The 13,746-nt window shown below is 58.9% G+C and overlaps 1 protein-coding gene across 2 annotated transcripts; it reads right to left on the bottom strand.

The window, feature by feature from the left end:
- Nucleotides 1-3,737: 3,737 nt before the first annotated feature.
- PATL2 (PAT1 homolog 2) lies at nucleotides 3,738-12,045 on the bottom strand. 2 transcript variants are annotated; one of them, XM_064517669.1, is made up of 19 exons: nucleotides 11,889-12,045; nucleotides 11,059-11,161; nucleotides 10,473-10,819; nucleotides 10,139-10,207; nucleotides 9,931-9,996; nucleotides 9,375-9,542; nucleotides 9,070-9,156; nucleotides 8,233-8,387; nucleotides 7,696-7,779; nucleotides 7,471-7,609; nucleotides 7,062-7,182; nucleotides 6,888-6,985; nucleotides 6,450-6,494; nucleotides 6,123-6,271; nucleotides 5,759-5,918; nucleotides 5,224-5,364; nucleotides 5,024-5,121; nucleotides 4,803-4,952; nucleotides 3,738-4,110 (listed from the first exon to the last, which is right to left on the bottom strand). In XM_064517669.1, exons 1-19 carry the CDS (start codon nucleotides 11,910-11,912, stop codon nucleotides 4,071-4,073), a joined length of 2,244 nt encoding a protein of 747 aa, XP_064373739.1. In that variant the 5' UTR covers nucleotides 11,913-12,045; the 3' UTR covers nucleotides 3,738-4,070. The 2 variants fall into 2 exon arrangements, with proteins under 2 accessions (XP_064373739.1, XP_064373740.1); XM_064517670.1 differs by lacking the exon at nucleotides 11,889-12,045 and adding an exon at nucleotides 11,743-11,872.
- Between the last annotated feature and the right edge of the window lie 1,701 nt (nucleotides 12,046-13,746).

The following is a 13,746-nucleotide window of genomic DNA, read 5'->3' as shown; positions in this document are numbered from 1 at the left end:
GAGGAACGGGACTGCCTGATCTGCATCTTGCCTTCCTAGAAGAGGCCCTTGAGGACTGGCTCCAGCACAGGACCCCGCTGTCCTCCGAAGGAGCAGGGGTAGAGTAGAGCCAGCGGAGACAACCTCGACTTCCCCAAGGCTTTTAAGAAGCTCTGGGATAAGGGAGACGGGCCTGATGTGGACAAATAACTGGTTAAAATGGGAGAAAGCAGGGAGCTGTAGTGGCAGAAAGATGTCACCATGAGGTCTGCACTGCTCAGCAGGGCCATAACAAGGCTCTGAGCAGGGAGGGGACAGGACTTGCTGTCCCGAGCAGTGGGTGGCTACACAGGGAAGCAAGACACCAGCTGGCCATCAAGAACTACACACAAGCCCTTGGGACTCCAGGCTGTGCAATAAAACAGTGGCTGAAATCCAAAGCAGATGAATGTTCACGGGAAACACAATTATGTCACACATCAAACAGTGGCTCTGAGCTGTCACGAGTGACAGCTGGGAGAGAGGAGATGTTTTTGAGAAAAAGTCAGCTCAGAAGGGGTGGACAACAGGGATGAGATGATAGGAGAGGAAAGCTGAGGTCAGTGTGTATATCTGTGGGCACTCTGCATCTCAAATACTGTGTGAGCTCTGGAGCCAGGGTCAGCACAAGAGGACAGGTTGATCAGTTGAGCTCTTTTCCAGTACAAGGACCGGGGGAACCAAAGGAAGCTGGGAAGAATCAGGTTTGAAATCAAGGAAGTATTTCTTTGTGCAACTGGAAGCAGAGCTGGGGAACTCACTGCCCAAGGAAGGGGTAGGTGCTACAGGTGCACATAAAGTCTGGTAGATAGCAGGAACATGCCTGAGTCCGGTCTGCACCCTTCTAAGTTTGAGCATTTGCTTTCACATGCGACTGCGAGCCATTGCATTGTATGTCCCTTTTCTCCTTCGTTATTCCTGCCCATCTGGTGAGGAGTGTTTGTGCTAGGTCTGCATTCAGCTCCTTTGCAAACCAAAAACATAACATTGTACATCCTTATCTCGAAGGCCTCAGTGGCATCCTCCTTCTTACAAATAAATCAGTGAGCTACTGCTAGTTCCTGTTCCATCCCGGGACTGTTTGCGACATCAGGTCCTTTTCTTTCTGCCTGTGGAAACTGCAGAAAAAGTCTGTCTTCTGGACAAGTCTGGTAGTGGTAAAGTTCTTTTGCTTACAGGTAGTTTACCATGCAGGCATCATCCCAGATGCTCTCACTTGATTGCAACTATCGGTTTCACCCTGTGGGTTCTGCTGCTGCCCCAACACACTACAGGCAGTGAAGTATTATTTATTTTTGAAACAAATAAGGCGCAGAGAACTTATTAGAACTTTAAAGTGAATGTTGTTCTAAACTGGTTCACCTTATTTTATTTCCTGAGTACGTGATTTCTAACGCATAAACTATACTGCTGCCCTCTGTGGTTTCTTCTTATAGGGAAAGACCAGCGGAAGGATTGCCTGGGTGTGGTCCAGCTGCCAAGAAACTGTGCATTATAATATAATATTGCCCCTTCGGGGAAAGCACACAAGAGTTGATACAGCTCCATCAGTGTTTCTAAGGGTGGCTAGCAGCTAAGACTTCAGGCCAAAGGAGACATGCATGTTCTGAAACTGAAGCTGGAGTAGAGATGTGTCTACAACACCACCGGACACCTGTATTTAGACACCTGAGTTGTTTTCCTGATGTTAGGAGAGATGAACCCCTTCCTATCCTAAATCCTCCCGCTATTCTTTCCTATACGCCACTGACAACATGCCAGCGCCTCTTTTGAGCTGACATATTGGTAGATGGTTGTTCAGCTGACAGGAACTGACCTAGGATTTGGGATGAAATAGCTTCATCCCCTTTTAATAGGAAGCCCCTTTCACCTCCTTGTTCCTGAGGCTGTAGATGATGGGGTTCTGGATGGGGTCATCACAGAAAGAGCACCTTGCTCACATCCAGGGAATAGCTGGATTTGGGGCATACGTAGTTGCTGTCCCACAGAATAACGTCACTATGGTAAGGTGCAAGGAACAAACAGAGAATGCTTTGTACCTTCTTTGGCAGATGCGATTTTGAGGACAGAGGAAACAATTAGGCCATAGGACACCAAGATGAGCAGGAAAGGCATCGGGATGGTAACAAGAGCAGCCAGATTGTTCTGGAGTTCATTCCCACACCCCAGCACTGGCTGGATCTCACAGGAGAAATGATTGAGCACCTCTGAAAGGTACTGAGAAGAGGTGCGCAGTGTGTCCAATAGCCACAAGGTTGCCACACATCCACGTTGTGCTCATGTACCATATCAGCTAAGAGGCATCCCTCAATTTCCCCAAAGAACAGAAAGAAATACATCTGTGCAGCACAACCTGTGAGAGAGATGGATGTATTCCCCTACAGAACGGTGACCAGCACCTTGGGCAGGGTGAGAGACATATACCAGATCTCCAGAAACAAGCTGGGGTGTGGAGGGCAAGGTCCATGTTAACAGCAAGGAGAACAATTAGGTTTCCCTAAAAACAGTATCAGCAACAAAGTAGTATGATGCATTTAAGCCAAACAGCTATCCGTGAGAAGCAGTCATCTGCACAACTTTGGAGCACCAATTCCAGTGCCTAGGGCTAGTCACATGCTGCTCTTCTGGATGACTGACAGTGTGTACCCTGACCTCTAGCTGCCGTGTGTGAAAAGCAAGCGTCTCCTGTAGGTCCTGGTACTTCAGATGAATAGTTTACCCTCATTGACACCCAATTGGAGCTTGGACATATAGATAGCTCTCAATCTGAGGGTAAACTCTTTCTGGTGCAAACCTCTCTTTAGACTATACAGCAAGCTTTGGGTGGCAAGTTCAGGTCTCTGTGTATGCCATTGACATTAAGTGCTTAAACATAGGTGTTTAAGCCATTTCAGATGTCCCAGTTATCCAAGATGTGGACTTGAGACTAGCAGATCTGCTGGAGCATTGGAGGAAATCTCACCCTGTTCACCTGGAAGCCAGGCAGGAACCTCAAAGATTTCTACGTTGACACTGAACACCTACATTTAAGGCATCCCCTAATTGCTAGCTGCAGAACCGAGCCTAAAGGGGTCAAGAAATATTATATAAAATATTTTTCACAGTGTTTCATCGCAACCGTGCCTGCAAGCCTTTAGACTAGTCAGTCTTCACAACCTCAGCAGAGAGAAGTGCTTTATACCCAACCATGAGCATTCAGATCTCCCCCTTCCTTTATGTGCACTCAGCTCCCCCATATATCCCCTCCCGTGTGCACTGATCTTTCCTTTCCCCTTTGCACTCATCTTGCTGCCCTTCCCTTCCGTGCAAGCTCTGACCCCCTCCTTTTCCCTCCATTGGCCTGCTCTTCCCTTCCATACCCATTTTCTTCCAGCCCGTTCCCCTCCTCGTGTGCTCAGCTCCCCTCCCTTCCCAGCCCTGTGGCCTCAGAGCCCCTCCACTCTCTTCCCATCACAGTCTCTCCCCTCCATTCCCTTCATCCTCCTTCTGGGTCCCCTCAGGTCCCCCATACCTGCCTCTCTTCCCCTTTACTGCCTTGCCTGCGCACTCAGATCCCCTCCATGCTGACAACGATGGGCTCCCCATGGGCCTGGGCTGGGGATCTCCGTGCAGGGTGCTGCTCTGTGCCCGGGCTCCAAGCTATAGCTCCCAGACCCCTGTGCTTACAGCAGAGCCGGGGACTCGCGCACAGCACAGGCTTCCCACAGGAGGCAGAGGGGCTCGTTAATCACCATTTTATTTTATTTCAAGTGCTGTACACAAACTCACTCACCCCCAGGTGCTCCCAGCGCCCCTGTGCAGACCCGCCTCACACCCAATGCTCATTGTCGCAGGGTGTGAGGCCCGAATAAGTTACCTGTGTCCCTGTGCTGTGCTCCCAGGCACTAGGGCAGGCCATGATCAGCCCTCGAGCGCCGGCCCTGCCAGTGCCCAGCATAACCCAAAGTGCCCCGCACCAGGGTAGTGTTTGCTTCGTAGCTCAAAGTCATTGCATCGGGCCCCTGCCCGTTCCTGGCACTGCTGGCCCCTGCTCTCATCCCTCTCCTGGGGCCTCAGCATGGCATGGCAGCCTCCGACGGCAGTGGAGAGCACCTGCGGGGAAAGGCCAGGGTCAAAGCATCAGCTTGTCATACCCACTGGCGGCAGCCATCCAGAGCCTGCCTGCCAAACCACCCCACGGTACGGGGCCCCAGAGCTGCCTGGCCGAAGAGCTGGAGGGATCCCCACTGCTTTCTGGCCACCACTTTGATTCATCCCACAGGGATGTGGCCAGACCAAGCACCTCAGGCCCACTCAAGCTTGAGGAAGTGTTACAGGAAGCTGCCAACTTGACATGCCGGCACTGGCCTCCGGTGACCATCTTGGGCTGACTGAGCTACATGAACACCTTCGGTCTGATCCGTGCAGCAAGGCAGAGCCCTGGTTCAGGAGGCAGCGCGCAACCTGCTTGTCCCAACAGCAAAAACCTGGTGCCAACCTGCAAGGTCCCAGGATCACCAAGTGCAGGCAGGAGCAAAGCTGCAAGAACCACCTCAGCCAGGAGCGGCAGAGCTTTTGTGTTTCATGGGGTCCCTGAGGGACCAGCAGGTCCCTGTCATCTATTGTACACAGCCACCTCCAGGTGAGAAACCTGGGCAGACATGACACACTGCTCTTCTCGCAGGGCACAGTCCCCATCAGATCCCCTTGCAACTCCCTGCCCCAGCCTGCTCAGCAGAGGCAGAAAGGGAAGGGAGGCAGGCAGCATTTCTGAGCATGCTGGGCAGGGTCCAGGCGATACTCACTCCATCTTGGCCTCCAGGTGGTGGATGGTCTGCTTGTCCAGGTAGCGGCAGAAGAGTGAGAGAAGGTTGCTGGGCAAGAAGAGAGGCTCCACGAGGGAGGTCTTGGGTACTTGAGACAGTTCCCGAGCAACCAGGAACACAGTGTCAGTCCTGAGGGCACAAATGTGGTAGTGAGCACCCCCTGTCCAGCAAGCCCCTGCCAGGACAGGAGAGGTCCTCACCATTTCTCGAAGTCCCCGCTGTGCGGCTCCAGTGGCGTGTCGGAAGACAGCAGCTTCTCGCCATGACTCAACAGGGAGTAGAGCAGAGAGATCCCAAACTGTGGGGAAACAACGAGGAGCGTCAGCCACTTCCCACCACCGTGGCATCCCCCACAGGCCTTAGGACACTGAGTGGCTCTCCTCTCCTCAGGGCTGCGTACCTGGTTCTTCAAGGCCATGGTGAGCGGGAGCTCGGCGGACTCCGGCAGAGGCCTGGTCATCTCCTGCAGGACCTCGATGAGCTTGCTAAAGGTTGTTCTGCCCACCATCTCATTCAAAGGGCCATAGAGCAGGGGGAGAGACTGGGCAGGGCAGAGGGGAGAGCAGGGATCTGAGACCATTTGACCCATCACAGCTGCAGCCCCAGTCTTGAGCCCTGTCCCAACACCTGCACAGGGATGCAAGGGCCAGAAGTGCTCTCCCTTGAAGGGCAACTGCAATCAGGACTGCTTTATTTAATCCCTCCTGGGGACCTTTCCTCCCCTCCCCAGGGAAGAAGTGAGGCCAAGAGGCTGCCCTTCACAGCCAGGGCTGTCCCAGCAGCCTCTTGTCCCCTGCCTCATGCCAACCCCACCAGCTGCCTGGCCTTACTGGGACCTAGCAAGATGGGACCCCTGTTCCCCAGGGTGCCCCAAGGAAGAGCAACAGGAGGAGGCGGCAGCCCTGGATCCCCCTGCCATGGCTCGAGATGCTCGCCTCATCCAACATGTCCTTCTTCATGAGGAAGGGCAGGTGGTGGGTGATGGTCAGCAGGATCTTCTCTGCCTGCTCCTCGGCCAGGTGGGGTAGCAGCCGTGCCGTCAGCTTCTTGCCCTTCCGCACACACAGGACTTGCAAGAACTCATCCTCTGCCTCCCTGGGGATGAAGGCTGTGTTGATGCAGGCCCTGAGGACGTGGAGCCCCACTGCCTGCCTGGGAGAGGAACCAATACCAAGGAAGAAATCCAGCCCCTCTAGGCCCCAGGACTTCCCATCACCCCAGAACTGCTCACCCATGACAGTCAGAGCCCAGCTCGGGCCAGGACATGCTGCCCACTCCCCTCACCATGACACAACTCACTCTTCACTGCTGCAGGCTCTGATTTTCAGGGCCTGGTAGATGCGCCCCACTTCCTGGCTCTTCTGCTCCTGAAAGCAGGGCTGCTCCTCCTCTGGGGCCAGAGACATCTTCCGCTGTGTCTCCTCTACTTCCAGCAGCTGCAGGAACAGCTAGAGAAATGGCACAGGGTTAGGGGCAGCTTAGAGCATCCTCCTGCCCCCACGTAATCCGGGACCCCTACCCAGCCAGACATCGCCATGGCAGAGCTCCCCAGACAGAAAGAATCTGCTCCATCCTGCCCTGGGCCCACTGTTCCCCAGCCCTGAATTGGGGCCACCGCCCACTCACCCTCTCAATCCTGTGCAGCGCTCGAAGCCGGTGGCTCCCCGCAGCCTTCAGGAGGGGAGAAAGGAAGGCACAGTTACAGCCAGCACCAGACACCGCCGGCGGCAGAGCGCTGGGCCAGCTGCTCCCTGGGGATCAGATGTGGCTTCAGGATACAGAGCAACCCCACGGAGGAGGCCATGGCCAGGTCAGACTGCCCAGAGCCCCATCCCACCCCTCGGCACGGGCACACTGGGGGCCTGCCACCACCTAGGTGTCACCCAGTCCACCTGTGTGCCCCATCCCATGCTAAGGGCAGCACTGGGAGCCAGGGCAGCACCCTGACTCAGTGCTGCTGCAGCTCCTAAAGCTCCTGCTAAACTGCTCCAAGGTCTAGAGAAAGCTTGGAGCTGTGTCCCCAGGCATCCGGGGCACCCGCAGCCCTGCATCCCCCCTACATACCTCCTCCACAAGGGCATGGTGCACAGCGTCGATGGCGCGGCGAGGGCTGTAGCAGGTGGACACAGCGACCTGGCCCAGCGAACCCGCAATGCGCACCACTGCAAGAGAGGCGGACATGCTGAGAGCGCATCCCGTGCCGCGGTGCACCCACCTGCTTCTGCCCCAGCCCCTCACCTGAGTCATAAGTCTCAACTTTCTGGATAAACGGCGTGACCAGCTTGGGGGGCTCCTGCTTGTTGCGCCCGCCAAGCAGCTCCTCCTCTGCCTGCTTGCGCTCCAGCCGGTGGTAATAAGTCTGCAAGGACAGGCAGAACCAAGCCAGGAGGAGAGGACAGTGAGCTGGCAGGGGGACCCTGCTGTGCCCCCAAGGACAGCCATCTCTGGCTGCACCACTCCGGATGGTCCAAGCCCACCTGTGCCCACCCAAGCCCTTGCTGGATGGGCCTCAGCACCAGGGGCCCAGGCACTCTGTGGATGCCAGAGCTGGGAAGCCCCAGCCATGAAGATCCAGCACGGCGCAGCACCCCGGTAAGCTGCCCAGCAGGGCTTTTGGCTGCGGCCAGCTGCTTTCACCCCTGCTCACCTGGTAGTAGTAGTCGTCATCCATGTTCTCACTCTGTAGCTGGATCATCTGCACTTTGATGACCCAGTCCTTCTCCTTGCTGGTCATGAGCCTGGCGTAAGGATCCACTTTAGGGGACCACATCTTCTTGGGGGAGATGCTGTCACATAAGACATCACACCCTGCTGTTACTGGTCAGAGCCCTCAGCAGCACCCCCCGTCCCTGGGGCCCTGGGCCCCCCTTACCTCTGCGCCTGCCCGCCTTGCTGCTGGCGCTGGGTCAGGATCCGCTGGTGCTGGGGGTGCAGCTGGGTCATGTGGCTGGGCACGCTGCAAAGGAGGCCAGACGAGGGCTGAGGACAGGGCAAACACAGCGCTGGCTCCAGTGCCTCTCTGCAGGCCCCGCAGCGCGCCCAGCACCCCCAGGACCGTGCCTGGCCCGGTCTGGGCTTGGTGCCAGCGCTCAGCACTGCCCCTTGGAGATGTGGGCACAGGACTGGGCTGCTGGTGGCCCGTGCATGGTGCTACCAAGGGAAACCAGCCTCCCCTAGATGGCACAGAAGCTTTCAGCGGAGAATCCCAGCGTGCCCAGAGCTGATCCAAGGCACTGCTGCCCATGCTGTTCTCACCCAAAAGACCAGTGGCCTCCAACCCCCCTTGCAATCACAACCAGGGGCTCAGCACCCACGCTAGAGCCATTCCCAGGAAACTCCCAGCCACTTTGTCAGGCTAAAGCGACCCTGCTCCAGTCCTAACCAGCCGCCCTGCTCGCCTTCCCGCTACCTGAGGTTCAGCTGGCCGCTGGCTGATGGACTGAAGAAGAGAGAGGGGTCCAAAGACGGAGACATGGGGCCAAAGTGCATGGCGAGAGGCCGCGGCGGGGTGCTGATGTTGGGTGACATGGGCCTGAAAGGGGCTGGAGACGCAAACCCCGCGGCCTGGAAGAGAGGAGCATTCCAGTGTGAGCAGGAAACCCTGCTTTCCCGTCCAAGGGATCCAAGAGGGATTTCAGGAGCCTGCTAACTCCACGCAGGCTTTTTGCTTGTGTCCTCTCAAGAAGGGCACGCGCGGGGTACCGCTGCAGAGGGCGCAGAGCGGGGTAGTGCTGCTGGGGGAGGTGATACCCCCAGGTCAGTGCTGGGGAGGTCCCACCACTGCTGCTGGACAAGGGCACGATCCCTGCCAGCGTCCCCCAGCACCCGCACTGGGCCATGGTGTCCTGCTGCTGCCTGGTGCACTGGGCAGGGAGCCCCACAAGACAAACAGGGAAGAGATATCTGCAAAGCAGCAGCCACCCAGGTGACTCTGCTTTCCCCATCAACAGACAACAGAGAAGGGCGTTCAGGGCTAGATGATGGCTAATGAGCACAGGTACAACTCCCTGCTGCGGGGGAACAACTCAGCAGGTTGCCAAAAAGGACTCAGACGTTTCCCCAGCGCTCAGGGCCGAGCTCCAGACTGCCCCGGTGATTACTGTAGAGCCGAGCTCTGGGGAGGCACCTGCACAGCACAGAGCTGTGCCGGGAGGTGGCTCTTTCAGGGCACAGCACTGTCCCCATCACCTGTGGCCCTGCTGCCGCCTCTGGAGGGACGGCAGCTGCACGCAGCCTGGTGCTTTACCTGGTTGGAGGCAAAGAGAGGAGAGGCACGGCGAGCCGGCGTAAAGTGCCGAGGGGAGCAGGCGGAGCGAGCCATCAGAGGAGATTGCTGCAGGGCAGGAGACAGGAGGCATTACTGGGACAGGCTGCACACGCCTGCCCTCGGGGCTATGCCAGCGACACGGGCCACAGCACGGCAGCCCAGCTCGACAGCTTCTCTTATGGGGCACAGTTGTCTCAGAGCAGGGGCAGCCAGTACAGAGAGGAAGGCTCAGGAAAGAGGGAGCAAGAGCCCTTCCCTGCGTGGGACAGGCAAAGACCCGTTACCTGCCGGAGGAAGCGCTGGGGGAAGGACTTGGGGGACATCACTCTGAAGTCAGGGTGCTTGAGCCTGGGAGAGCCCGCGTATCCCCTCTGCACGGGGGAGCCGAGGAAGTCGAGGGCCATGTTGGCGGAGGGAGGGGGCCGCTCTAGAACCTGCAGGATGGCTTTATCCTGTGGGAGGAGGCGACAGGAGGTGGGAAGGGGACATGGGGGAGCACAGCAGACCTTTCCCAAAGCCCAGAGAGGCCCCAGCTTCCCCAAGCTCTTGACAGCTCTGCCTTCAGGCTTGGGATCTGCTTAGGGCAGGCACCTCCTTCCACAGCCTTTGCGCCAAAGGCAGACGCGTCCTTCCCACGTGTGCCCTCTCAGCCTGCTCAACCCCTTTGCCTCTCTGGATGTGCACCAAAGCTTTGGACAGTCCTGGCAAATCCCCGTGGCCATCCCACTTCCACCAGTGGGAGACCTGTGCCCAAACCTTGGCCAGGGTCTCAGGCAGGCCCGTAGGCAGCCCGGGAGCCCTTGGCCACCCATCTCCCAGCCCCCGGCAGAGGGTACCCACCTCCAGCATGTGGTGGGGTGGGATGCTGCCAGGGCAGGAGCTCCACACAGCAGGATCCATGGCCAGCTGAAAGACACGGGGAGGTCAGCAAGGGAAAGAGCATGGACAGGAGTGGGGCAGAGGATGCTGCCCAAAGTGGGGCCTGGGCTGCTCAGCCCTTGTCTGCTGCCTGTGCCAGGCCCCATCATGGGAAGGGGAGTGCTTTTACCATGTCCTCTTTGCCAAACTCTGCCCAGGCAGAGCCAATCCTGCTGTCCAGCACCGCCGAGTCCTGGCTCTAGGAGCAAAGACAAGGTTACACACACGCACTTGGCCCTGGCACCACGCATCTCCCTCCCTAGGGCAGGGAAGGTGGCCAAAACCACTTCCTTCCCTGCGCGGGGCACGACCCGCAGCTGCGAGGGAGGGAGCGAGAAGGCCAGCTGGGGAAGGAGGAGTGAGTGGCAGGTCCCCGGGCAGCATCAGCTCAGGGAGCTGCCGCACACTGGGGAGGTGGCTGGGCAGGGACAGCAGGTCACCCTCCTTCCCCACTCAGGTGTCACCTCCAGTGTGGGCTTGCTCTGCACGGCTCTCATCACTGCCGGGTCTCCCAGGTCGTTGGGCTCCTCATAGGGCTCCTCCTCGGGCTCCTGTTCTTCCTCCTGTTCCTCAGCCCCCAGCTCCTCCTCCTCTTCCTCCTCCTCCACGTAGTCAACTTGCTCAGCCTCCAGCTCCATCCCTCCTTCCCCCTGGGGCTCTCCCAGTTCCTCCAGCAGCAGCTGCCCCTCATCTGCTCCAGGCCCCAGCTGCTCCACGGCCTGGGCCTCCTCCACCCCCACTGCAGCCAGCTCGGGGCTCTTCTCTGGAAGCACCAGGGTTTTTGCAGCATTCTCTTCCGTGGAGTCTCGATCTTCAGGGAAGAAGCAGAGCGCTCATGAGGGGGCTGAGAGCCCGGGCAGCACCCGGGGGCTCTGCTCCTTGCCCAGCTCCTCACCAGGCACGATGGCACTGTCCCAGCAAGGCAGCAGCTTCCTCACTACCCACCTCCTCCTCTGCCCCACCAGGTGCTAAGATCTGGCTGAAGCCCCAGGCCCTATGCCCTGGAGCACAGCCTAATCACCCCAGCCTCAGCACTCCCTTCAACCTTACCTAACCCAAAAGTCATCTCGTTGTACAGGTCAAGCTCTTCGTCCTCCTCGGCCATTTCCTCCAGCAGAGGCGCATCTTCTGCCAGCAGGTAATCCTCTAAGATCTGGGGGGCAAGAAGTCAAAAGCAGCAGGGACCCCCAATAAGGGAGACGAGCAGGGAAGGTGCAACCCTAACCAGCCCCTGGAGCACCCCAGCTGGGGGGGGACAGGGACACAACACCCTTCCCCACCCACCCTTCTGGTGGTGCCCAAGGAGTGACTGACAGCCCCAGGGCTCGCTCCCTAGATAGAAAGGGAAGGGCAAGAGCAGCCAGGGGCCCCAATCGCAGGCACCACCAGTGGGAGGTCAGCCCTTCGTTCCCCGGCCTTGCTGCACCAAGCCCCAGAGCTCCCAGGCCGCTCCAGCGAGGCCCCGAGCGCAGGATCCGCTTGCTTGGCGCAGGTAGGCATCCGGGCAGCAAAGCCCACCGAAGCACGCGAGGAGCACGGCTGCAGCCCTCGGCCGTGTGGTGGCAGGGGCAGCTCTGCCAGCACCAAAGGCACAGGTGTGGAGCAGCACTGGTGTGGCTAGTGCTGGGAGCACCGTTAGGCTTCAGAGTGAACACCCTGCCGCCAGCGTACAAACGGTGCCCGAGCACGAGGCAGAGAGGGGCACCCGGCCCGCACTCCCAGGGCAAGCGCTACCGGAGAAGGTGCCGCCCCGGGGAGCCGGCACCAAGCGGAGACGGCCCCGGGGCAGCGGAGAGGACGCGACCGCGGCACCGGGAGGGGAGGCGGCGCCGGGGAGGGGGCGGCCCGCGGGGCTGAGCCGGGGCGGGGCGGGCACTCACAACCGGCTCGCCACCCTCCGCCATGCCGCGGCGCCGCCCGCCCGCCCGCGTCCCTCTACGGGGCCGGGCTGCGGCCGCCCGCCGCCTTTTACGGGCCGCCGCGGCGGCGAGGGCGCCGCGCCGCCGCGCATGCGCCCGCGCCGCCCGCCGTACAACATGGCGGCCTCCAGCGCCGCCGCGCGGCTGCGCAGTCGCTTCGCTCCACCCCCCCTTGCTAGGCCCTACCCCTTCCTGGTGGCCACCGTGACGACCTGGGGCGTTTACCGGCAGCCGTGCGGGGCTGCCCCTGGAGCGGGGCGGTCCCGTCCTCCCTCGGTTCTTCTCCGGGCTGCTGCTGGGCTGTGGCCGGGTAGCAGCCCCTGGGGCGGAGGGCGGCGCTGATCGGACCGGGCCGGTTGGCACTGCTCTGGCGGTGGCCGTGGCCCTCTGCAGGCGGCGGGGGCCGCCCCGCCCGGCGCGCTGAGGTCCTGCTCTGATACGTGTTGTATGCGTCGTGGTGTATGTTATCTAACACTTATATGATGCTATATGGTTCTCACTGTAACGCGGAAGGGTTGGAGTTGACAAGAAAGTGACCCCCGACCCCCTCATCCTGCTGTTGGGGGAGGCGGCGCCCCGCAGCAGGGCCGAGGTGCAGGGTCCTCTGGGGAACCGGCTCTGAACAGCCACGCATCCCCCTGGCATGGGGGACGGGGTCCCAAATAACGCTGGCCTCAGCACCCGGGTGTCCGACCCCCCTGAGCGAGGGAGCCTGATGCTTCTTGAGGCCTTTTCTCCATCGCTGCTCAAGGCCGCGGAGCCGTGTGTCCCTTGGATGCACTGCCAGTGCTCCCGGCTCTAGCGGCAACGGAGCGAGAAGGTATTTTTCTGCACGCTCCAAGCTGCAACGGGCTGTGCTGCTCCGGCACCTCTCCTTGCTGGGAGATAATGTTTGTTGCTTCTCCTCGGCCAGCTGCTCTGGTTGTGTCTGCCCTGGGTTGTTTTGCTGGGCACCAAGGCCTCTGTCCTGGCAGCGGAGCGGGAGGGATGGCCGTACCTTACGGCTTAGGTGGGAGCTCTGCCTTGCGGTGCTTCTCCTCCCCACTCTGGTGAGGGCGAGAGAGGCGAGGCGTTTCCTGCCCTGCTCCCCGAATGGCCTCTGGTGCTGGTGGCCTTCGTACCTCTTCAGCCCTCTTGTCCCTACAGCATTTCTCTGTGACAAAGCGACCGCAATCTGGGTGTTCTTCCAGCTGCTACCTTTGAGGCTGGGAGCAACACAAGGCTGCATATGGGGCAGGGATGGTAATCAAGCTGCTGGGGAACAGATGGGGGAGATAAGGGTGAGATCTTGATGGCCTCACCTGTGAAAGGGGGTGTTAGACTGCAGCACTGGCACTGCCTGGCAAATACCTGCATCCGGGGTAGATTTAGGGCACAGAAGAGTCCTAGCTTGGCTCCTTCTCTGCTGCTCTAGTTGGTGCCAGTGTGTTTCCAAGCTGCTGCCAATATCCTTCTGAGTAATCAAGGCAAACCAGCTGGAGTTCCTCAATCCCACTTTGCTGTGGCTGGCATGAGTAGAGTCCTTTTTCTTATGAGGATTTGAGTTTTACTTTTGCAGCGCTCAGCCTAGAAGCAGACCTGGAAAGTTTAGACCTGTAGATTTTGAAGCATGTGAGAAGAGAGCTAAGGCATAGGACTCCAGCTCTTCAGTTACCTTCAACTTACCCACCCTTGGGCATGGATGTATCTTGACATGGCTTCATGCTAAAAACCCACTGCAGTTACCTCAGAGGCTGTGTTCATGTCGCATCTCACCCACTCCTATATTTTTCTCTGCTGATAAAAGCAGAAACACTCTAAAACAGGAAGCATTTGGCTG

This window comes from Dromaius novaehollandiae, chromosome 10, assembly GCF_036370855.1.
Source record: "Dromaius novaehollandiae isolate bDroNov1 chromosome 10, bDroNov1.hap1, whole genome shotgun sequence".
NCBI lineage: Eukaryota > Metazoa > Chordata > Aves > Casuariiformes > Dromaiidae > Dromaius > Dromaius novaehollandiae.
The sequence above is the reverse complement of the archived record's forward strand: the minus strand, read 5'-3'. Positions and strand labels throughout refer to the sequence as shown.

Excerpts from the sequence above, each read along its gene's own strand:
- PATL2 (XM_064517669.1), bottom strand. The coding sequence starts at position 11,912 with ATGGCGGAGGGTGGCGAGCCGGTT. Across the intron at positions 6,986-7,061 it reads AGTTGAGACTTATGACTCAG|TGGTGCGCATTGCGGGTTCG; the intron begins GTGAGGGGCTGG and ends CCTCTCTTGCAG. Across the intron at positions 5,122-5,223 it reads CCATGGCCTTGAAGAACCAG|TTTGGGATCTCTCTGCTCTA; the intron begins GTACGCAGCCCT and ends GTTTCCCCACAG.